This window comes from Telopea speciosissima, chromosome 8, assembly GCF_018873765.1.
Source record: "Telopea speciosissima isolate NSW1024214 ecotype Mountain lineage chromosome 8, Tspe_v1, whole genome shotgun sequence".
NCBI lineage: Eukaryota > Viridiplantae > Streptophyta > Magnoliopsida > Proteales > Proteaceae > Telopea > Telopea speciosissima.
The window spans coordinates 49,429,370-49,455,050 of NC_057923.1; the positions used below are offsets into that span (position 1 = coordinate 49,429,370).

Here is a 25,681-nt window from a genome sequence, read left to right on the forward strand (position 1 = left end):
TGCATGTCTTTCCTCACTTCTCCTAGAGTCATTTTAGGCCTCCCCTGGCTCTTTTAGCTCCAATCTGAATCAAAGCACCACTCCGTACTGGAGCATTCAAAGGCCTCCATTACATATATCCATGCCACCTCAAATGGCTTTCTCACAACTTATCATGTGTCGAAGCTACTCCTAAATTAGCTCTCTTTTGTTCATTCCTTATTTTATCTGTTCTAGTTTACCGCTCATCCATCTCAACACCCTCATTTCAGCTACTCTAAGTTTGCTTATATGTTGTTTCCTAACAGTCAGCTCCATACATCATTTCAGTTCGTATAACTGTCCTATAAATAACGCTAAAGAAGCTATGAATTATGCTCTCTTTAATACTAAAGACTCCTAATATCTAATTGTAATATAGGGTCTTCCTTGAGTGCTCAACGCTTTACTAATTAAATAAAACTACTAACTAAAGAAATAAATTTGAAATAGGACTCTTAAACTAACTAGACTCATAAACAAGAAACCCCATCACTGATCAATATCCAATACCATATCAGTAAATCAACTACTCTCCTGATACAAATCAATGTTGCAAGATCTTGGTCTTGTTGGATAGGTAACTCAATAACCTGTCAAAGGACACCAATTTCATGCAAAATAGATTAGTTTTGAGCATCCATAAATATCCTCGAAGAACATTAATGGAAATAACCCAATTTCCTGTAATATGATACTCCCAAACCATAGTTATCAAGGGCGACGCCTTGGCGTCCAGACTCCTTGGTCGCCTTGGACGCCTTGGGTGCCATGGCGGGCGCCATGGCGGTGTTGCCTTGTTTTTTTACCCTCTAAAACACCATGGTCGCCTTCCCGCTTTGACTACCAAAACTAATCCATTAGTTCATCGAAATCATAGGAATTCTTCTCTAGCATGCTCCTATATAACCATGTCTCTGTATACTGGTTTCAGACTCCCGACTAGAATGTTCCTGATGCAGTTGCACGATGGGAGCATAGTTGTCATGGCGTCCTGGCGCTGGAGAAGCATGCATGGCGACCTACGCCATGGCGTCCCTCTTCGATTTCTTCTTCCTGTCTTCGATTTCTTCTTCCCTCTTCGATTTCTTCTTTCCCTCTTCGATTCCTTCTTCGATTTCTGAATTTTCTTCTTAAAACTTGAGAAACAATAGAGAAAAAAAAAAATGGCTTGAGTATACATCTATTAAAACATTAAAAATAGAGAAAATAAAAAATAAAATATGGTCGACATGCTCGCCATGGCGTTGCCATGGCGGGCGACATGTCGATATATCGACGTGACACCCCTCCACCGACTTGGATCGCCATGACGCCGTGACAACTATGGATGGGAATTTTCCTTACTTGCGGTTATTTTGTAAATTTTTTGTGGGAAGTAGATGGTAGGGTATTTGATTGAGTTTCTTAGCTGTGAAGAGTTATTTTTAGTATTTTCTATTTGTTTAGGAGTCTTTTCCTCTTTATATAGAGGCATGCAATCTACAATTAGAGTAAGATTTGGATTGAAGAAGAATTACTAGTACTTACTATTGCGTTGGAGTGACATCTCTCTCTCTGATTCGATTGCTTTTTCCTATCCTGTGAATTCTCTCTGAGCCTTCTTTCTTTCCCAATTCCCTTCTTTCTCCTTCATGGTTCCTCTTTCTCCATTAACATTATTGGTGTTACCTCTCTTGATTTCTGTATTGGCAGTACCATTGGAACTGGTTAAGTTTGCTGGAGTTCCCTCTATATAAACCAGTTTGACTTGGTTTTTTAGGGGTTGTGTCATCTCCATAGGGTCCCTGGCCCTGCTAGTGCACCCTATCGTGAGATTGGAAACCAGACACCAATCTGGTCTTCCTTTTTCCCCCATAGCCTTTTGCAGGATTTACCTTTCAAAATATCACTTGTTGGGACCTGTGATTGGGAAATCCATAGTCGGAGATTGCAAATTTGTTCCTAGAATTTCAAGAGGTTTGAGACCTTATGGGAAAGGTCCAATCGAATGCACTTGGGGTCTCTTCCTCTTGCTGTTTCTGTCGAAGGTTGAAGATGATGATTTTCTCTTTATTTACCATTTTGCCCCACTTGCTGTAATTACATAACTTCCCTTCCATTTATGATTTGTTTCTGTTTTATCCTCTCTTCATATAAATTTCCAGATTTACCCTTAAACAATTGTTTCCAATTGAGTCCTGACTTTGTTTCTTCTCCTAAAAGGGACCCTAAACTGTAATTATAGTTTTGCCACTCTTAATTTGAGTTAGCAAGTACCTTTGTGGGTCCACAGCAATCCCAAAGTTGGTTTCTTAAATCTTAACCCTGGATTGCATCAGTTCCATAACTAGGATGCGATGCTTTCGTAGTGATGGAATGCTCCACTTTCCTAGCAACTCTCTTTCTGGATTTTTCAACAAGGTTGACAATGCAATTGAATGTCATCACCTCTTAAAAAAGAGAAGGAAAGAAAACAAGTGTTCTGAAAGAGTTTGTGAACAACGCAATATTTTTTAGTTAAGGTGAACCACTGGTATTTAAGTGAATAGGGATGATTACTGGAGCATTTAAAACTATAACTGAATTAGGAAGGAGCTTAGTGTTATTCGTTTTGCTTAGTTTTTGCATTTTCCCGCATGAGGTCTTTTCAGCAAACTAGTTCTGTCATGGATTCTTCTAGGATCGAAAAAGCTGTTTATGTTACACATGATAAGAAAACCTAACAGATAGAGAAGACTTCAAAGGTAGGATCTGAATTTTTACTCATGGGCAATAGAGGATCTAGTTTGGGTACAGGTAACAGATCAGGTGGTATGTTTTCATAGTCAGTACCTTCTTTTGGATATATATCATAGTCAAGATAATCTTTGATTCAATAATGTGAAGATTATAGCAAAAAATTAACCAAGAGGTCTAAGTGAGAGACAGAAAGGGAGATGGAGTGTGAATCATCATTGTCCTTGTCATGGCTGTGAGCATATGTGCTTTTTAGCTGACCACAATGTTCAAGTGAGGGAGATTGGATATTTAGTCCTTAGTCACCACTGTAAGAACTTCACATTTGCAACTGTGGTGTCAAACTTTGTGAACTAATTCATACAGAGACAGCTACACTGATGTAGATATAGGCCTATGCACTTTGGTACTGCAGTACAAATTGGATTAAATGTACATCATCCTAATTTTGTACACAAAAGGTAGATCAGAAAGTAGATGCATTTGCTCTTATGAAATTTTATTTATATGATCATTTTATCTTTCGTGTCTACACCTTACCAGCATGGTTCCAGAACTCGGCAAGATCTCGTAAAACTCGTTTTTTTTTTTCTTTCTATTAGCGAGTCGAGATGGGAGGCAAAATACAAAGTTATACGGACTCGGTCGAGATCTCGGTTCGACCGAGATGTGGACCAAACCCATGTTTAAAAGGGGAAAGATCTCAACCAAGACAGTCGAGATCTCGACAGAAATTCGACTGTCTCGGCGAACTCGATAGTGAAACCAGTGGTGAGCTGATTTTTGAGCTTTTTCCACCTTTTTTCGACGGAAAACTTGTTGGAGACGTCAATTAGCATCCTACTTGCATCAAACTTGCAAGATTTGTTACAAATCAACTAAAGTTTGAAGAAATTTTGAAGGTAAACCATTTTTTCTGTTAAGATTGATGTAAACTAGTTTGGCACAGTCTGAGCCTTACTGGCTTCGGAAACATGGCTTGGAATGATAGAGGTATATCATATATGTTAAGATTGATGTAAAATACCGTACGTTACATTTCTAATGCTTATTTAAGTTGTTTTATATTAATTGAATGCTTTGATTGCTTTTTATTACTCAATTATGTGTAGAGTAGGGTATTTTAGTACGTTGTCGCCTACCAACCTAGGGTCCGAAATGAAACTCCTATTTGGACTTTGTTTTTGCAAAATCTGATAGTGTCATTTTGTTTAAATGGCCTAAAATAGGCTGAGTACCAATTTTCAGGCCCAAACTAGGTCTAAAACCCACCGAAACCAGCCTTCGAGTTCCAAAAAAAAATAAAAAAATACACCAACTCGCCAAGATCTCGTCCCAACTCGGTTTTTTTGGCTGGGCAAACCAGTACTGAAACCGAGTTCTTGAACCATGCTTACCAGGAACAAAAAGCAGGATTGTGTTTGACATGATCTGCATTTTATTTGTTTTAACTTTTAAGTTTATCAACTGTGATTTCACCTTTATGGTCATTTCATCTCTGGTGCACCTTTTCTGCATTTCATTTGAAATTATTTGTTTATCTTGCATAATATATCAATGAATATTCATACATATATGTTCTTTGAAGGCGAGTTCCCAAAAGTTTCATGAGCATTATTTTGATTAGTTCCAGTTGTGGCCATCAGGAATTAGATTTCTTGGTAGAAGCCAAGAACAGCGAGAAATGTTTGGATAACTTTAGGAAGTTATCTCCTCATCTTGCAGACTATGTGCATGCCCCAACGGTTTATTGGAATTTGAGTACCTCAAAGCTTTTGACTATGGAATTTATAGATGGTGCACAAATAAGCGACGTGAAGGCAATTCAAAGACTTGGAATTCAACCAAATGAAGTTGCAAAATTAGTAAGTTCATTACTCCATTGACTGTATTACCAAATGAGCATGTTTATAAATTAAGCTACCAAATACTTAGGTTAGAAGCATTTCCAAAATATGTGGTGTCCCTGCTAGACTACTTTATCATGATTGTTTTTGAAAAGTCTTCTGGCAATGGAATTTATTTTGTTGTATGGTCTTATCTATGTGATCTATGCATTCTTTTCTAGACTGCTATTGATTGTCAAAAGAATCTTGTCAGTTGGATGTTTGGATCATTCAAATCCTATTGTGTCAGTTTTTGGCTTTTGAGTTGGATGAGTTATGTTGCAACGTATGTATCAACTTCTCTGTTGATGCCCCCATGGGACTAGTAGGTTGGAAATATCCTATGGACATAGAAAGGGCGTACTCAGTGCACGAGGCTCCCGCCACTACGGGGAGAGTCATAATATATGCAGCCTTACCCCCGCTTCGTGAAGACACTGTTTCCCGACTCGAACCCGTGACCACTAGGTCGCAATGGAGCAACCTTACCGTTGCGCTGAGGTCCGCAACGGACATCTTTACTTAAAATTATTTATCTGTTGGCATTGAAGGAAAAATATAGCGAGGATAAAAAAATCATTATCTTCTAACCATGCAGGTTAGCCAAGCTTTTGCAGATATGATGTTCAGACATGGATTTGTGCATTGTGATCCACATGCTGCCAACATGCTGGTTCGTCCTTTACCATCTAGCACGAAGAGTATTTTAGGTGAGACTATTGGTAATTTAAAGTTACTTTATTATAGCACCACTCCAACTACTTCTGTTACTGATATAGCATCTGAGTACTGCTCTGTGATCTTTGTTATTATATCTCTGTTTTCCAGTTTACTTTCCATGTGCAATTCAAACTAAAATAACTGATAATATTTCCATTTTAGAGTAATTAATCATTTTCTTTTTGAAGCCAATTAATATACCAGTTCCATATAATCTAATGGGATGGTTTAAGGCTTGGATTTTTAATCATTTGCCCCTAGGATTGACTGTAAAGGGAAAACTAGGGTAGGCTAATTGGGTAGGTTTCCAAGAAAGTAGGCTAAATGAATATAGAATGTTATGAAACTTGAAATTAGGTTGTAATGCTGAGAAATGGTTACAAGTTGCCTCAAGATTAATTTCTCTAGAGTATTGACAGTTTACTTGAATTTTTTTGGGTGCCGGGGGGGGGGGGGTTGATGTAGTTAGACATTTAATTAACTAGGGTTATTTATGTAACTTGCAATTTTAATTTTATCTTGTTGGAGTTAGTCATATGGCCTGCTATGATGTATGGTGTGAAATCTTGGGCAGTTAAGAAGCATCATATAGATAAACTGTGATGAGGATGTTGAGATGGATGTGTAGCAAAACTAGGAAGGATGAAGTAAAGAATGATCATATTAGAGCTCATTTGGGAGTAGCTCCCTACATGATAAGCTCTGAGAAAGTTGTTTGTAGTGGCATGGCCATGATCAGCGGAGGCCTTTGGATGCTCTAGTACAGATGAGTGATTTGATTCGGATTGAAGGATCTAAAAGAGCCAGGTGCAGACCTGGTGAGGAAAGACATGCATAGTGTAGCAGAACTTAAAAGAAGGTCGACCAGCAGAGAAGAAGAGAAGAAGAGAATGAAGAAAAGAAAAGAGAGGAAAACTGGAATAGAATGAATATCCAGCCTCTCACACACCACTCAATTTATAATAACATAATTACATGAAAGAGCTAGGAATGCAGACTCCTAGAACAAATAGGAATCCACATCTCAAACTCAAAAGTAAAATAGGAAACAAAAGGAAAATAGGAAACTAAAAACAAGGGAAGTAAATAACTTAAAATAGAACTAGGAGTTTAAATCACTGTTCACGTGAACAGTGTTACGTGAACAGTACTTCAACACTCCCCCTCAAGCTGGAGCATATATATCGCCCATGCCCAGCTTGGTACAACCAGGAACAAAAGCCGGCCAAAATAGAGCTTTGGTGAAAAGATCGCCAAGTTGATTGGCTGACGAAACATATGGAGTAGAGATCAGCTTCTATAACACAGCAGTCCGAGCAAAGTGACAATCAACCTCAACATGCTTTGTCCGTTCATGAAATACTGGATTACTGGCAATGTAAATAGCGACTTGATTATCACAATACATCTCCATTGGTGATGACACTATAATTCCCAATTCTTGCATAAGGGACTTCAACCACATGAGTTCAGAAGTTGTATGAGCCATAGCCCGATATTCTGCCTCAGTACTAGATCTAGCAACTGTAGTTTGTTTTTTTACTTCGCCAAGAAACAAGGTTACCACCAATAAACGTACAATAACCAGTCGTCGAACGACGATCACTAGCAGAGCTTGCCCAATCAGCGTCTGAATAACCAGTAATGTAAGTGTGCCCATTTTTGTGATAAATAAGTCCCTTACTAGGGGACCCCTTAAGATAACGAACGATCGACAAAGCGCATCGTGAGCGATGTGGCTATGGCGACCCCAACAAGAAGGAGATTCGGGGAGTCCAGAATATAAGTGTCCCACCGCGATCTCGATGTGGATTAGAACCGATCCTGCAGCGCCCAATCGTCGAATAACCAATGTAAGTGTGCCCATTTTTGTGATAAATAAGTCCCTTACTAGGGGACCCCTTAAGATAACGAACGATACGACAAGCTGCATCCCAGTGAGCCTGATGTGGCTCAGACATAAATTGACTGACGACCCCAACAGCGAAGGAGATATCAGGGCGAGTCACAGTAAGATATATAAGCTGTCCCACCAGTCGACGATACTGATGTGGATTAGAACACGGATCACCATCATCAACACCAAATTTCAAGTTAGGATCCATAGGGGTATCAGCTGGTTTACACCCTAAGAATCCTGTATCAGATAGTAGATCAAGAACATACTTTCGCTGAGACAGACTTATACCCTTGGAAGAACGAACAACTTCAATACCCAAAAAATATCGGAGTTCCCCCAAGTCTTTCATTTGAAAATGGCGGTGAAGATAAGCTTTAACATCACTAATGCCTTGGGAATCATTTCCAGTGACAATAATGTCATCAACATAAACAACCAAGACCACAATCTTCTCCTGATGATGGCGAACAAAGATAGAATGATCTGAAAAACATTAGACAAACCCAAAATCACCAACCACTTTGCTAAATTTGTCGAACCAGGTTCGAGGGGATTGTTTCAACCCATAAATAGCCTTGTGAAGACGACACACCTTAGTGGAAGCCTTCCCCTGAGCAACATAACCTGGAGGTTGCTCCATGTAGGCCTCCTCATCTAGGGTCCCATAGAGAAAAGCATTTTTTATGTCAAGTTGGAATAAGGGTCAGTCCAGATTGGTGGCCAAGGAAATAAGCACACGAACAGAAGTGAGGCGAGCCATGGGAGAAAAGGTCTCAAAGTAATCAACCCCATAGGTCTGAGTAAAGCCTTTAGCAACCAAACGGGCCTTAAGCCGCTCAACCGAACCATCCGGCAAATATTTAATAGTGTAGACCCATCGGCACCTAACAACCTCCTTGCCAGAGGGTAAATCAGTGAGAGACCAAGTTTTACAATCCATCAAAGCATCCATCTCAGTATCCATGGCCTGTTTCCACCCGGGGTGAAGTAAAGCATCTTGATACCTGGTGGGAATGTCAGGAGAACTAATAGACAATGCATACTGGCGGATGATAGGAGGAAGATGAGAAACAGTAACAAACTGAGAAATACGATAAAGTATAGACCGAGTGCAGGAGCGGATACCTTTGCGAAGGGCAATGGGCTGGTAAGTAGGCGGCAGAGGATGATCCTCAGGCGCTGCAGTCGAGGTGGAGAGCGGAAGCAAAGAAGTGTTTGGTACTACGGGAGATGGCTTCACCTGGCGTCGTTGATATACCTGCAAGGGTGGATATGTATGAACAGGAACAGGTAAGGGGACATGAAAAATATCGGCGTTATCAGGACCAGGAGAAGTGCCAAAGTAAGGAGTAGTTTCGAAGAAGGTAACATCGGCACTAACAACATACTGACGAGCAACCGGATCAAAACACCGGTACCCCTTTTGTGTGCGAGAGTACCCCAAAAACACACACTTAGTGGCACGAGGAGATAACTTGTCTAGTCTGGGTCGAAGGTTGTGGACAAAACAAACATAGCCAAAAGTACGAGGAAAAATATGAAGGGGTCATCAGGAAATAAAATAGAGAAGGGGGAAACACCATCCAAAATATCAGAGGGCATACGGTTAATTAAATAACAAGCTGTAAGAATTGCATCACCCCACAGGTATTTAGGGACATTCATATGGATCATAAGAGAACGGGCTATATCAAGGAGATGACAGTTTTTGCGTTCGGCAACTCCATTTTGTTGTGGAGTATAAGAACAACTAGTTTGATGAATCATACCATGACCAGTACAGAAAGAAGGAATTTCGCTTTGAACATATTCTAAAGCATTATCAGATCTAAAAACTTTAATAGAAGTACCAAATTGAGTTTGCATTTCATAATAAAATTGTTTGAACACAGATAAAAATTCTGATCGGTCCTTTAACAAATATAACCAAGTAAGACGAGAAAAATCGTCCACAAATGTAACAAAGTAAGAAAAACCACACTGACTCTTAATACGACAAAGACCCCAAATATCAGAATGAACTAACGAAAATGAGGATGAACTACGATTGATAGTCCGAAGAGGAAACGAAGTCTAATGATGTTTGCCTAGTTCACACGCCTCACACTCGATGTGAGATAGAGATTTGCAGCTGGGAACCATTTTGCGAAGCTTAGAAAGGGAGACATGTCCTAATCGGTAATGCCATAACAAGGGAGAAATAGTAGATGATGTAGCAGGCTAGCAGCAACAACTGGAGGTGAAGATTCTTCAAAGTAGTAGAGACCATCCTTCTCACGCCCTCCACCAATCGTCTGCTTTATCTGGAGATCCTGAAAAACACAGTAAGAAGGAAAGTAGGTAACAGAACAATTTAAAGACTTGGTGAGGGTACTAACAGACATAAGACTTAGAGGAAAATTAGGAACATGTAAGACAGATTGTAAAGTGGGAAAGGAAGAAAAATGAAGGGTCCCAGAAGAGGTCACATCCGTAGAGGAGCCATCCGCAAGAATGACTTTAGATGGATGGGAGCTCTTGTGGGAGTTGTCAAGTAGATAGGATTTACCTGTCATATGAGTAGAGGCTCCTGAATCGATAATCCAAGGAGCAGAAGTAGTAGAAATAAAAGCAGATGTACCTGTATGAGCTACAGTAGCAGAAGACGAAGCACCAGTGTGAGAAGGTGGCTCAAGTTGTTGTAGACGCTTTAATAGTTGAAGATACTCATCACGAGAAACAGGAGCAGATACTGAAGAGGATGCAGTGACTGGCTCGTTCAATATGGCCTTTTCAGAATGGCCCTTAGAAAGTGCAGTATTGGCAAAGTGAGGTTTACCATGTTTGAGCCGCTAAAGTCTGGAATAGGCCTCATCAAGAGAAGGGACTGCTTCCCCAGTAAGAAGCTGTCCACGGGCAGATTGATAACTAGTGTTTAGCCCTGCTATAAACTTAGACACATAAAAATCCTCTTCCCAGCGTTGAAGAAGATCAAAATCAAGGGTCAATGGTTGATGTACACGAATTTCATCACGAATACCTTGTAAGATATTAAAATACTCGCTAAGAGATTTATCATCTTGTTGAAGAGTGAACAAGGTAGAGTATAATTCATAGACCCGAGTTAAATTCTGTTCAGATGAAAACCGTCGTTTCAAGGCATCCCAAACCCCCTTGGCAGTGGGTTGAAACATTACATTGGCTGAGATAGCAGGGTCCATACTATTCCATAACCAAGTAAGTACCGTGTCATTTTCTCGCATCCAATCGTCAAACATCTTGATAGTGATAGGGTCTTTAGAATCACCAATGTCAAGAGGATCATTCAAAAGATATTGCAATTTGCCACGGGCATTGATATAAACACGGACAGCTTGTGCCCATAAGAGATAATTTCCAGCACCATTAAGTTTAATGGTGGTGATTTGAATATTAAAGTTGTCCTTTGTCTCAGTCATAACAGGGAATTGTGGAACAGAGAATACTTGGATGAAACGAGAACTCAAAAATCTGAGTTAAGCAGATCGAGAAACACACAAACTGATGTCGTGAGAAGCAGAAAACACATAATCGAACAGATTGAGTTGAAACCAATCTGTCCAACACACACGAACCTTTGAATCTTCAAAGACAAATAATCGCAGATGTAGGGAAGCTTCAAAAACCAGAAGGAAGCTTCAAAAAACAGAATCGCAGATGTGGAACAGCTTCAAAACACAGAGTTGCAGGTGCAGAAAAACCAGAAACCAAAATCACAACTGCAGAATTGTAGATTGTACTCCATGCGTGAAGAAGAAACAGATCTGAAACCCTAGTTGTCCTTACGTTATCATCGAACTAGGGTTTAATCACACACAAGCACCATAGGGTGCTGCACCCAACACGAGAAGCCTGTAATAGCCTTCATTCAGAATCGCAGGTAGCAAATCTCCTCAACAGAGAAGCTCTGATACCATGTAGCAGAACTTAAAAGAAGGTCGACCAGCAGAGAAGAAGAGAAGAAGAGAATGAAGAAAAGAAAAGAGAGGAAAACTGGAATAGAATGAATATCCAGCCTCTCACACACCACTCTATTTATAATAACATAATTACATGAAAGAGCTAGGAATGCAGACTCCTAGGACAAATAGGAATCCACATCTCAAACTCAAAAGTAAAATAGGAAACAAAAGGAAAATAGGAAACTAAAAACAAGGGAAGTAAATAACTTAAAATAGAACTAGGAGTTTAAATCACTGTTCACGTGAACAGTGTTACGTGAACAGTACTTCGACACATAGCTTAGGCTTTGTATCAAGTATGACCTTGAACAGAGTTGATTGGAGGGTAAGGATCCATGTAGTCGACCCCATTTAGTTGGATAAGGCTGAGTTGTTGTTGGAGTTAGTCAATAATAGGAGTTAGTAGGAAGTTGATGTAGGCCTGGACCAAGGCTACTTGGACCACTGAATAAAAGGCTACTTGGACCACTGAATAATTGTAAAAAGATCAACCCGTATTCAAGCTGAAAAGTTCAAGTCCAGCTCAAGGCCTAGCACTTAGGTTTGGCCCATAATACAAAGCAAGTCCATGACTAACATTTCTTAGTCTTTATTATGCAATGTAAGGGTTTAATTAATCTCATCCATAGAAGCTCATTCGAATCGACGATTGAGATATCGTAGGAGCTTTTAGGGTTTGACATGTGGGAAGTAACTTTTGAGCTTGAATATGGGCCAATCTTTTTACAACTATTTGGTGGTCCAAGTGGCCTTGGTCTGGGCCTGCATCAAAAGTTGCGTTTGAGTTATTTTGTAATTTTATTTTTTTCTTGTTGATTGAGTCATAGATAGAGTTAAAAGTTAACTTTTGTTTTTCAGTTATAGGATAGGATTAGAATTTCCTTTGCTTAATTCTATATAACAGCATGTAAGCCAACGATTCTCAGTTAGATTTGAAGAATGAAATAGTTTTGATTTTGGTTTACCTTTTACCGCTGTGGAGTTGTGGCGCTCTTCTTCCCTCATTCTTGATCTCGCCTCCTCAGGGGTGATCTTCCATACTCACTCCTTGTCTTCCAACTTACTCTTGTTCTTCTCTTTGTTTTCTTTTTCTCACTTCCCTTGTTTCTTGTTACCCTTATTGTTGTTTCTCTTATTCTCACTGGCGGTACCTGTTCTTTTGAGAAATTGTTAGAACTTGATCGATTGATTCTAGTTTGGGCTGAGAGTCGGGGAAGGTCTTCCTCTGCTAGAAGCGATTCACCATCCCCAATAATGCAAGACTAGAACCAGAATAGGTCTAATCCCAGCTAGGATCAAATATAAAACCTACAGAGTCTTAGGAGAAAGTGGCATGAACCGTAAATCTCAGAGAGGTATTTCTTTGGGTTGGTAGTAGTGGAATGGTTTCATTATCTAAAATGAAGAGTATTTCCTACCAAAAAGATCAATCCAATAATACCAGTACAATGGGATCTCAAATTGGTAACCACAAGAGAAGTAATAAACCCACAAATTTGTAACCTGTTGAAGTAGTAATCATGAATAAATAATCTCCTGAATAAAGAGAAGCCGCAACAATCGAACTACTGGTGTTGAATGACTCTTGGATCTCAAAACCTTGATGCAAACTCCTGAATACACACCCGATGGCTTGGTTGCAGGTTTTAAAACAAAACAGAAAATAGAAGAAGAATGGGGATCGAGTAGGGAAGAAGATGGGGGAAAGGAAGGGTTGACTATCTCAGCCTAGGCATCTCATCCATCCTGTCTCAGGATTTTCACAAAAGCTCAAGCCAATATTTCTTTCATTAATCAAATTTATGTACAATGCTGGCCTCCCTTACAAACTTATATAGAAGACTCAAAAATAGACTTCGACACTAAAAAGGAAAGGCTAACAAGAAGATTGGTGAACCATACCACGCTCAACCATAAAAGAAGAGAAAGGTGCTGAAAAATATTCTTTGGCATTATCACTGCGTAAAATCCGAATAGGCATATTAAACTGAGTCCGAATTTCAGTGACAAATGCACAAAAAATGGAGAGTAATTCAGAACGACTTTCTCATTAAATAAAGTCATGTGACTCTTGAATAGTCATCAACAAAATTAAAAAAAGTATTTAAATCCCAAGTTGGACGTAACAGGACAAGGACCCTACACATCATAATGGACTAAAGAAAAAGGATGCACAGACCGTTTATTCACTCTAGGGGAATAACTCACTCGGTGGAGTTTTCCGAACTGACATGACTCACAACATGGTTTAATGTATTGACTGATACGATACTATACGATACGATACGGACCGATATGATACATATCGATACGTCTCTTTTTTTTTTTTTTTTAAATGGACTGCCTTGAATTGTATCAAAATGTATCGGTCGATATGGGCCGATACGATACGATACGTATCGATACCATTGATACGTCTAGTAAAGGGTTCTGTGGGTGGTTTAATACATTTTGATACGTATCGATATGTATCGGCCGATACGGCTCGATACATACCGGTACATACAGATACATACTGATATGTACCAATACCATTGATACATTCCATAAAAAAACCATTTTCACTCACAGACTCGATAGATTTCCTATCTAACGAAAAAATGAAGGAAAACTCTCAACAAAGAGTTCAAAATCTTGCATTTAATTTTGGTTTTTCACACTTTTAGACTAAAACCGAATCAAGGAGTGCTACAACATCATCCTTTGCATCATCTAATACTCTTCATGGCTATAGACGATTACAACATGTAAGAAACCTCATCTTCTATAACAATTTCAATTTAATGCACTTGTTTGGTTATACATTATTCATTCACCATTTTAGTGTTTATGCATGACACTTGTTATATATTGCTTTTTTTTTTTTTTTTTTTAAATTCCAAATATGTATTTCCATGTGTATCTTAACCATTTCTATGCGTATCTGTATTGTTCGATACGTATCTCCGATAAGATACGATACGATACGTCTCTTAAAATCACCCGACCGATACGATACCCGATACCGATACTTTTAACCTTGCAATCTAAAGTAGAAAGAAAACTGAAACGGGAATCTATTTTTTTTAAACTTTGCAACAATGGGTGTCCCAAACGACAATGGAATTGGTATGGAGACAAAACACTGAAGCAAGCAACCGATGGAGAGTCCTCCTCAAGTAGGTATGACCCCCCTTTTTCACGCTCCCTACCAATCATCTTTTTCGTCGTAAGATCCTGAAACACACAAAAATCAGGATAAAAGGTCACTGAACAATTGTAAGCATTAGTGAGCTTACTAACAGATAATAAAGTAAAAGGAAAATCAGGTAAATGAAGAATGAAAGATAGGGACAATGAAGAATTGGGATGACCAGTTCCAGTACCATTAACCTTGGCCAAGGAACCATTAGCTTATGTAACACTAGAATTGGAAGGGTGAAAGAAGAGAAATTACCTGAAACCCCAAACATATGATCAGAAGCACCTGAATCAATGATCCAAGAACGAGAAGAAAATAGATATGCAGTGGCATTATCTGTCTGGACAAAAGTAGCAGTGGAGGGTGTTGAAGGTAGAGAAATCCGAAATTGTGTAAACCGTGCATAATCTCCATCAGACATCTTTACCACCTTTCCCTTAGATGATGGAGCATAAGGTTCTGTACTTGTTGCAGAGTTGGCAAACTATTGTTGAGAAGGTTTACCATGAAGCTTCCAACAAAAACGTTGGATATGACTTGGTTTCCCACAATGATGACATCTCTTCACAGAACCAGAATTTTCTAGGATTATTTTGTGTACCAGAATTGGGAACCTTTCCAAAACCACCTCCACTACCTCGGCCACGAGCTCCACCATGATTAGTGCCACTATTATTTCCATGATTAGAAGCTGCCAGGGCTGAACTATCAACAGTAACAGGTGTAGAATCGTAAGAATTTTCACGGGACACTCGAAGAACCCGTGAAAAAGTATCTGCAAGAGAAGCTATCTTATCTCCACCAAGAATGTTGGACCGAACCGCGTCATATTCCTTACCAAGACCTCCCAAAAATCCCATAACCGCGAGCTGCTCTCGCTGTGTCTGCATCTATTTCACATCAAAGCTAATCAGTAGCAAAGCATTTTATTCTTCATACATTCTTTTAAAATCAGCGAAGTACTAGGTCAATGGGTGACCCTTTCTATCTGCTCGATAAAATTCCTGTGATAATTCATAAATCCAAGAAAGATTATTTTGACTTGAATATAGCACATCCAGGTATTCCCATAACTCCTTTACCATGTCAATATGAGTGACTAAATCGACAATTTGATTGTCAATAGAATTCAGTATCTGTCTCAAAATGCGAGCATCCACAGTATCCCATAACGTGTCATCAACAGGCTTGGTCTGTGTCAAGTGCTGATGTTGATCACGACCAGTTAACACTAATCAAACTACCTTCTTCTATTGCAGAAAATTGTTGACACTTTCCAACTTCTTTTCGGTGATCCAATTAGAGGAAGAGGATACAACCTCAGTCACTATAATCTTCGTATCATTATTTGAATCACCCATCTAATCCAAAAAATAATTCACCAAGAACTCTTTACCCAAAAAATTGATCTCAACCCAATCAATATTAAGCAGTCCACTCAAACAAGAATCTCTTGAATCGAGATCTTCAAACAGCCAGCAAAATTTGATTCATAAAATCGATTGCCAAAAAAAAAAACCTTCCACAAATATTCAGGAAACAAATTCCAACAACCAAAAACCGATGGGAATAACCTAGAAAGAACCAAAAAATCAGAAGCTTGTACTGGAAATAATTTGAAACCTGAATCGATGTCGAATCCCAAACCTTCAAACGCAGAGACCTAGTTCTTTTGTTTACTGATGAACTAGTATCTAAGAAACATACCCGAAACGCAGCATAGGGTGCTGCACCCCTTCAACCTGGAACCTTAGAAAATCGCAAGTCAGATATCCTTGAGAAGTCGCAAGTCCTTGATTGAGAATGGAGAGAAGAACAGGATCCTAGGATAGTAACGTATCAGCCCCTAAGAATCCGGCTCTGATACCATGTAAAGAATAAAAGAGAGGAAGAAAGTGTAGCTGCAACTCTTGGGGAGTCCAGCCATGTGAATGGAAGTCCCCACATCTATTCATTATATAATATAATAGGGCAACAAGAAACAGAAAAATAAATCACCAAAATACCCCTCTCGGTATTAGTGCTAGCACTAATTAGCACCAACACTAATCCCGAGACTCAAAGTCTGTTAACAGGAGCATTCAATCTGAATCAAATCACATTACCACTTCTCCAAGAGTCATTTTAGGCCTACCCCCTGGCTCTTTTAGCTCCTTGAACCTGAATCAAATCACCCCCCCCCATCCGCACTAATTTAAAGGATCCATCTCGCTGACCCCATTTTGTTGGGATAAGGCTGAGTTGAGTTGAGTTATACTCCAAATTATCCATTTTGAAGTAACAAATGTCTTTTAGCCTTGTGGGAACCCAAGAATAAAAATGGTCCAACAGCAGGATATGGTATAGTATCTCAATTGAGGTCCCCCCTCCACCCCGTTTCTTTTCTCTTATGTATTTATTTATTGGGTAAATTACACGTCACCCCCTGGTTTTCAAACGAAACTCAGATCACCTCCTGGTTTAGACCCCAATATGACAAATTAGTCTCAACCGTTAGTTTAATGCTGTTAAGTGATGATGTCAGCCAATTAAATAAATTTAAATGCCTAAACTACCTTTGACCAATGTTGAAGATGAAGGAAGGGTAGTAGTGTAAATTTAATTCTAATGTTTTAGTACAAGGGTAAAATAGTCCTTTCACACCAATAACTAACAGCAGACTAACACCGTTACTGTAGAGGGAGTGATTTGAGTTTTTTCAAAAACCAGGGGGTGATCTGAGTTTCGTTTGAAAACCAAGGGGTGACGTGTAATTTACCCTTATTTATTTATTGTGTGTGGTTCATTACTATTGAATGGAGGAGCTTCACTTCTCAAATACGACCTAGAATTCGCAAAGAAACTCTTAGTCTTTCATTAGAGAGAAAAGTTGCGACTTGTGAGTGGAAGGCTGTATATATTTGCACTAGAGTCTCAATTCAGAATGAAACCACAGCTTGATCAACATGAAACTAAAGAAGAAAAAAGGAAATATAAATACTTTATATTTTAAGAATCTTTAATCGCTATTCGATTATTCTCCTTTAGAAGTAGCCTTGCTAGGAAGGGAAACTGTTTATAGACCTTGGACAATAAAGTTTTAGTCTTGGCTTGCAGAAGTCTGGGAACTTCTGGTGTTATGATTTTAGTTTTGAGTTTTTTTCTGTAGAATTCCTTGAAAATTGGCTTGAGTCAGAGAGACTACAGCCATCTTTATTTATAATAAAGAGAAGAACATTCTAGAATGAGTATAAGGACAAAAATACCCTTATGACTATTCTACCCCTGAACCCATATTACAACACTCCCCCTCAAGTTGATGCATACATATCAAACATGCCCAAGTTGTTAACAATAGGAAAAAATAACTTATTACTGATCCCTTTGGTAAGGATATCAGCCAGCTGTTCACTAGATTGGATAAATGGAATACAAATTGTTTCCTGTTCCAATTTCTCTTTGATGAGGTGCCGGTCAATCTCAACATGTTTGGTATGATCATGTTGGACCGGGTTGAGCAATGCTGATTGCTGACTTGCTGTTACTATAGAGCCGCATTGGAAGATCAGCATTCATCCCCAAGTCTTGAAGAAGCCCCTTGAGTCAGAGAAGTTCACAAAACCCTGTGCCATAGCTCAAAATTCAGCTTTAGCACCAGATCGAGCTACAACAACTTATTTTTTGCTTCTCCAAGTAGTTAGGTTCCCTCCAACAAATATGCAATATCCGGATGTGGACTTCCTAGCATCAAGACTTCCAGCCCAATCTGCATCAATGTATGCTTCTATCCGGAGATGGTTATGTGAAGAATACAAGAACTCCCTTTCCAGGAGAGAAGTTGAGGTAACAGAGTATTCTGTATGCTGCTTCCAAATGAGAAGAGTGAGGATCATGCATGTATTGATTGACAACGCTCGCAGCAAATGTGATGTTTGGTCGAGTATGTGAGAGGTATATCAATCGGCCAACTAACCTCTGATAGCTATCCTTGTCCACTGGGTCACTTTCCTTACTCTTCAAATGTGTGTTGGGCTCAAGAGGGGTGTCTATTGGTTTATACCCAAGCTTCCCTGTTTCACTCAATAGATCTAGGGTATACTTTCTTTGGGAAAGAGATATGCCCTTAGCTGAATAGGCGGCCTCAATCCCTAGAAAATATCTTAATCTCCCCAAATCTTTGACTTCAAATTCAGTGCCCAAATATGTCTTCAGCTTCTGGATTTCATGTGCATCACTACCTGTGATCACTATGTCATCAACATAGACAATCAAAATGGTCACTTGCTGTCCCATCCTTTTAACAAATAATGTATGGTCAGCATTGCTCTGCTTATACCCATAAGCAACCATAGCCTTGTGGAATCGGCAAACCAAGCCCTTGGTGACTTCTTCAGACCGTAAAGAGCCTTCTTTTAACTTACACACCTTTCCTTGAGTCGCAGAGGAGGTAAAGCCAGGAGGTATCTCCATGTAAATATCTTCTTCCAAATCTCCATGTAGGAATGCATTCTTCACATCAAGTTGTTGGAGTTCCCATCCTTGATTTATAGCACATGAGATGATAACCTGCACAGTATTCATCTTTGCTACAGGAACAAAGGTCTCTTGATAGTCAATTCCTTGGGTTTGGGTAAATCCTTTGGCTACGAGTCTTGCTTTGTATCTTTCCACTGAGCCATCAGCCTTGTGCTTCAAAACAAAGACCCATTTACACCCAACCGGTTTCTTTCCTAGTGGAGGACTTACCAAATCCCAGGTCTGATTCTTCTCAAGGGCAAGCATTTCTTCATTCATCGCATCCTTCCATTTCTGTTTGGTTATTGCTTCTTGCCAATTGTTAGGGATGGAAACAGAGGATAAAGAAGATACGAAAGCATGGAAAGCAGGAGTTAGAGAATTGTATGACACAAGGTGGAAATAGGATCCTGTGTACAACTCCTTTTTGGTTTCCGAATAGCAATAGGTAAATCAAGACTGGGATCAGGAGGTGGCTTACCAGAAACATGACTCGAAGTAAGACTTGGAGTAGGAACAGATGCCGATTGTGAGGGGTTGGTGGTGGTGGTCTCTTTGTACCGAGGGCCATCCAAAGGAAAATCAATTCCCCGAGTGTAAGTCTGCACATTAGTCCTTACATTATTCTCCCCCTACACCTGTTGTTGTTACTCAATTTGCCCCACTTCTTGTTCCTAACTTGTAACTCCATCTTCTAGTTCAGCAGAGACATCCTCTATGGTAGGTATCTCAATTTCCAGAGGAGCAATCGGCGGGGCCTCTTCACCGCTTAGAATCTCCTCCTGCAGAGGTACCGGCTGTGTAAAGTAAGCCTCAGACTCCTGGAAGACGACATCCATAGTAACAAACACCTTTCGTGTAGGAGGATGATAGCATCTATATCCTTTCTAGGTAGCTGAGTAACCCAAAAAAACACACCGCAGTCTTTTGGGATCAAACTTGCCGTGTACGTGGTGATTCCTGGCAAACACGACACAGCCAAAGACCTTTGGAGGCACAACAAAAGTGGATTTTCCGCATCACCCCAGAAACGTGGAGGAACAGCCATAGTAAACATAAGAGAACAAGCAACCTCCAAGAGATGTCTATTTTTGCGTTCAGCTACTCCATTCTGAGCAGGAGTGTCAACACAAGAAGTCTGGTGTATGATTCCATGGTTGTCCAAATAGGAGCGAAAAGCACCATCCATATACTCTTTTCCATTATCTGAGCGGAGAATCTTCACCTTGGCATTGAACTGGGTCTGGACCATTTTATGTAATAGAGTAAAACACGTGAAGACATCACTTTTACTATGTTTCAAATACACCCAAGTTGTTGGGCTAAAACAGCCAATGAAAGTGACAAACCATCGAAATCCAGAAGTAGAAATACATCGGGCAGGGCCCCACACATCAGAATGTATCAAACCAAAAGGTATATTGCTTCTATTATCAGAAATAGGAAAAATACTTCTAGTTTGTTTTGCCAAAGTGCAATCATCACAAGAAAAATTATGTCTGTTACACCGTTTCACTAGACTAGGAAATGAAGCAGATAAAACTCCTATAGGAGGATGGCCCAAACAACGGTGCCAATTATTCAACTCAAAAAGTACAAAATCAAAATCAGAAGATGCCGGCTGAGATGTCAAAACTGCCCGGGAACTGTCAATCACGTACAGACCACCAACCACTTTTCCACATGCAATCGTACTGTCCGTTGCCAAGTCCTGAAACAAACAATAGGTTGGAAAAAAGGTTACTTTGCAGTTTAAATTCTTGGTTAGGCTACTAATGGAAAGCAAATTAGTAGTAAACTTTGGAACATGTAAGACAGAGGAAAGGCTAAGAGAGGAAGTGCACTTGATAGATCCTTTCCCCGAGATAGGAGAAAGTGACTAATCAGCAACACGAACCTTGTTATGACCAGAAAGAGGAAAATATTTGGAAAAAACAGATGAAGAACCTGTCATATGGTCAGTTGCCCCTGAGTTAATCACCCAAGAATCGGGCATGACCGAGGTGCAGTTCCCACCAAATGAAATATCTGTGGATGAAGAGGAAATTGGGTTGGTAGGCAGAGACAAAGCCGAGGCAGCCATGGAAGGAGATACTGATGCCGAAGATGTGTCCAATCGATTCACCATATCCCAAAGATTTTGCAATTTAGCCACAACTTGGGGAAGAGATTGATCAGGTTGTTCGTCAGTTTGTTGTCTGATGAGCACGAGTGTTACTAGGCTGATTGGAACCACTCTTCCCACGCCCGCGAGTCTCTATAGGGTGACCATGAAGCTTCCAACAGTGGTCTTTGGTATGCCACTCCTTCCCACAGTGATCGCATTTAATGGCAGGGCGATCACCAAATGGTCGATCAGTACTAGCAGACCGGGAAGAATTTCCTCGGGAAGCCTGTGAACCAGAGATAAGAGCCGATCGTTCCTGAGTAACAGGATGAACCATGGCTGTACACCTACTGTCCTCAGCCGAGAGAATCGCATAAGCCAACTCCAGAGATGGAAGTGGGTCGTGATTCAAAATATTGGCACGGATCTGGTCAAACTCAATGTTGAGGCCGGCTAAAAAATCAAAAACACGTAAGCCGTCCTCCCACTTACGGAAGGCCGTGGCATCAACATCGCAGGTGGCGGTGAATGTGCCCAAAAAGTCCAACTACTTGGTAGAGTGAATTTTTTGACAAAGCTCATAACATTGGGCAGCATTCCCAATCTGAGAATAGGTGTCCTTGGCTGTTTTCCAAATCTTTGCAGCCGAATCAAGAAGGAGATAGCATCTGGCAATATCTTGGTCCATGGAATTAACCAGATATGATATAACCAAGAAATTGAAGTCCATCCATCGATCCTGTGCAGAACCAGTCTCTTCAGGTCTGACCTGAGTGCCCATGATGTAGCTAGAGAGACCACAGGAACCAATCACAAATAAACAGGAGAGAGACCATAACAAATAATTATTGCCATTCAACTTGATGGGATTCACCGGGAACGGAATGAAGTCACGTTGTGACGAACCATCAGAACCAGATGAGGCAGAAGTAATCTCAGAGTTGTCAGACATGATGACTGGTAAAAAAAACAGAAATAAATCCCCCTAAAAAATTTAAAACATAAGGAGGGAAACTGGAAAACCCTCGGTGGAAGTCAACTCACCACCAAGGGGGGGGGAATAAATCATGGCAAAGGCGAAAAAGCCTCCCGCGAGAGGAAAAAGAGAAGGCGAGAGGCCTGCGGGCTGGAGGGGGATGGCGGAAGGTGGTGGAAAGGCTGGCGGTGGTGGTGGAGGGGCTGTCGAGGTCTGGTGGAGGTGGCAGAGTGTGGTGGAGGGGCTGGCGGAGGTGGTGGGAGGTGTTGGAGGGGCTGGCGGAAGGTGGAAGAGGGTCTACTGCTTGTGGTGGTGGCTGTCCTTCGGGCAGAATCACGATGGAGAAGAGAGAGAGAAAAAAGAAAAAAAATTCAATTCCCATATTCCCGGATTATTTTTGGCTCTGATGCCATGTAGAATTCCGTGAATACTAGCTTGAGTCAGAGAGTCTACAGCCATCTTTAGTTATAATAAAGAGAAGAACATTCTGGAATGAGTACAAGGACAGAAATACTCTTATGACTATTCTACCCCTGAACCCATAGTACAACATTTTCTTTTGCATGAACAAGTATCTATCTAGTCATACTATTTATATTTTCTTGTATTAATTTACTATTTTACTTAAACTCGGGCTTTTACCAAATTCCATTCACCGTGCACGACTCCTTTTCCATATGAATTTATGTATTTCTCCTTCTAAATTATAGGCAAGAGAAAACCTCAGTTGGTGCTGCTTGACCATGGCCTATACAAGGACCTTGATTTTTCTACTAGAAGTAACTATGCTGCCCTTTGGAAGGTATCCAAATGTCTACCCGCCCCCCCTCCTTTTCCCACTGAAAATTGTCTTTCATGCAGACACTGTAACCTTTTCTTATTTTTTTATTTATCTTTTGAAATTTGTTCCAGGCACTAGTTTTTGCTGATGCTAATGCAATAAAGGAGAATAGTGTGAAACTGGGTGCTGGAGAGGATCTGTATATACTTTTTGCAGGGATTCTAACAATGAGGCCATGGAATAGGGTCATTGACCCAGCTGCTGATCATTTGGTTCTACAAGGGAATGATAGTGACCGTTCAGAACTTCAGGTTGTTTTTTGGCATTGTTTGGTGTTATGAGAATGGTATTTTTTCGTGTTTTCAGACAAACATTGTTGCATGATGAGCTTGCTTATTGGTTGTCCCATTCTCTTCTTTCTTTGCATGATGCAATTGAGGTTCATGGTTGTTGATCTTGTAATGCCATTAAGTCCCATATTCCTAACAATTAGCTGTATGTCTGGTTTTGTTAATCTGGACTAGATGTCATCTTTCATCCTGACAATAGTCTTTCTTTGTCAGATGTATGCATCTCAGTATTTCCCTCAGATTTCAGAGCTTCTAAGGAGACTTCCTCGTGTGATTCTGTTAATGCTGAAGACCAATGACTGCTTAAGATCAGTCAACCATGCTCTGGTACTGATATTTTTCCTTTCCAGTGTACTGCACTTTGTTGAGCAACTTCCTTGATTAATATATTGCTGTGTAAACTTTTTTGGTAAGTTATCTAGAGGGCATTTAGTTTGTTTTATTGAATGATATTAGTTCTAATATAAGATCCGTAAATTCTCAGTTGGTTGATGGTTATCTGTGAGCATTATCTCTAGACTGCAATTTCACTGCTCTGAACTGATCTCTTACTTTCTGAAATGCTTCATTTCTGACCAATTCAAATTTCAAAGGTTTCAACACCTCAACAACTTTATTTGCAAGTTCAAAGTTCCGGTTTTTGTATCCAATTGAAGAGAATTATTGTTTTTAACCCATCAAGGGAAATGAAATAATGCCATATAAATCATTAAAATCATTGGTTGTTAGGCTAAAGCTTAATTTCCAAATTTGCTCTGGTTCGGGTTCGGGTTTGTAGTTTGTAGTTAGCAATCCTGCAATTAATCTAGATGGTTGGCTATTGTAATTTGTTTCTTGGTTGCCTAAGTTCTAATAACATGTGTCGAAGAAAAAAAATAGGATTAGCATGGTGTAAAAAATATTATGCAGCACTTAACGTGGTTGATAAATTGATTGTTGTAGGGCACTGAGAATGCAGATGGGTAGTCACCATGCATGTTTTCTCTGTGTTTCCCATTTCAAAACAGTAGTTAATGTAAATAAAATTTGGATTTTGAGCAAGTCCATTGATGGGATGGAGGAGATCATCTCATTATGTTGATATTGGATCTTGGAGAACTCCTGAATCGGACCCCTTCAAATAGTCACCATGTCTGTTTTCTCTGTGGTTCTCATTTCAGAAAAGTACTTGACATCTATAAATTTTATTTTGCATTTCATGTGACAAGGGACATGTGGACTAAATTCCTACCCTGACAATGCTTATATTACAGTTACAGGGATCTTCTGTGGATACGTTCTTGATCATTGGAAGAGTTTCATCGGAGGCAGTCATTGAGATGAAGATGTCACAAAATAAGTCCTTCTTGTCAGTGCTAAGCATTTGGCTGGAAGAGCTGTTGCTGGAAGCTCGACTCTTCACTATGCACATGGCCATGTGGCTTTTCCGGGTCAGGAAAGCCTTGTCTGGGTGAAACTCAGAACAACAAAGATGCACAGGTCTTTTGGTAGTCGAGTAGAATACTGCCCAGAAAGTTGCCAGGCAATGGTGTTCAAGGCCTGTGATGTCAACCCTTGTAGTTTGCCAACTGGTCAGCTGGCCTCTTCATATACCCTTTTTTGTTTTATTGTTGCCTCGGTCTTCATATTCTTTGGCTTTGCAGTTTTAGAATCTGCATCTGCATGCCAGTTCTGTGATCTAGGATTGATATCTGGATGAAATTCCTTTATACGTACATTGACATGCATTGGAAAATGTATAATAACAAAGCCATTTCTTCTAGGAACAGAAAATTCATGTGATTTATTTATTTTTATTTTTTGGTTGAACCAGAAATTCATTTTACTGTCTCCTAGGAATATGTCTACATGTAAAGCTCCATTTGATGGAGCATAATATAGAATTTCAGTGCAAATTATTTGTAAAGATTATCAAATATTCAGTCTTGACTCATTATTTGTAAACATTATTAATATGCTCCATCAATATAGAATGTCAGTGCAAATTATTTGTAAAGATTATTATCATTGTCTTGACTCATTATTTGTAAACATTATTAATATTCATGTAAGACTTCGAATAGAGCCTGATTGGAGAGTAAGGATCCATGTAGCCGACTACATTTAGTTGGGATAAAGCTATGTTGTTGTCTGTTGTTGTCTTGACTCAAGTTTTCAGATTTCATAATTAACCTTCTCAGCTGACATATACTGGGAGAATGATTCTTACCCACCTCAATAATGGGAAAACTAATTGAGAAAGAGAACGCTACCTGGGTGAGTGCAGTGCGCTACCCCTGCACCCAGACACGGGGGGGTGGAATGACTGCTGTGCCCCCGGGAATTTCCACCTTTCCATGGGGCCACGATAGTCATTCCGTGCACCCCTATGTCTGGCGCAAGGGCAGCGCACCACACGCACCTGGTAGCTTTCTTTCTCCCAAACTAATTTTATGTCGAACTGTTACATGGAATTTTCATTGCAAGCCTTCACATTAATAATGAATAGGAAAAAACACCCCCACTCTGACAGTTTGGGGATGTTTTCCTACACCCTCTCACATCCTGACCATGTAGGTCATACACTAACA

General features: G+C 39.9%; 1 protein-coding gene across 1 annotated transcript in view; it reads left to right on the plus strand.

Moving 5' to 3' along the window:
* LOC122671993 (putative ABC1 protein At2g40090) overlaps positions 1–25,044 on the plus strand; it is a 46,076-nt gene extending 21,032 nt beyond the window's left edge. The window contains exons 7-13 of the mRNA XM_043869495.1: positions 4,383–4,601; positions 5,221–5,332; positions 22,691–22,782; positions 22,893–23,072; positions 23,325–23,438; positions 24,365–24,576; positions 24,686–25,044. Coding sequence (XP_043725430.1) covers positions 4,383–4,601; positions 5,221–5,332; positions 22,691–22,782; positions 22,893–23,072; positions 23,325–23,438; positions 24,365–24,565 — 918 coding nt within the window. The 3' untranslated portion in view covers positions 24,566–24,576; positions 24,686–25,044. The remainder of the gene's footprint in view (positions 1–4,382; positions 4,602–5,220; positions 5,333–22,690; positions 22,783–22,892; positions 23,073–23,324; positions 23,439–24,364; positions 24,577–24,685) is intronic.
* The last annotated feature ends 637 nt before the right edge of the window (positions 25,045–25,681 follow it).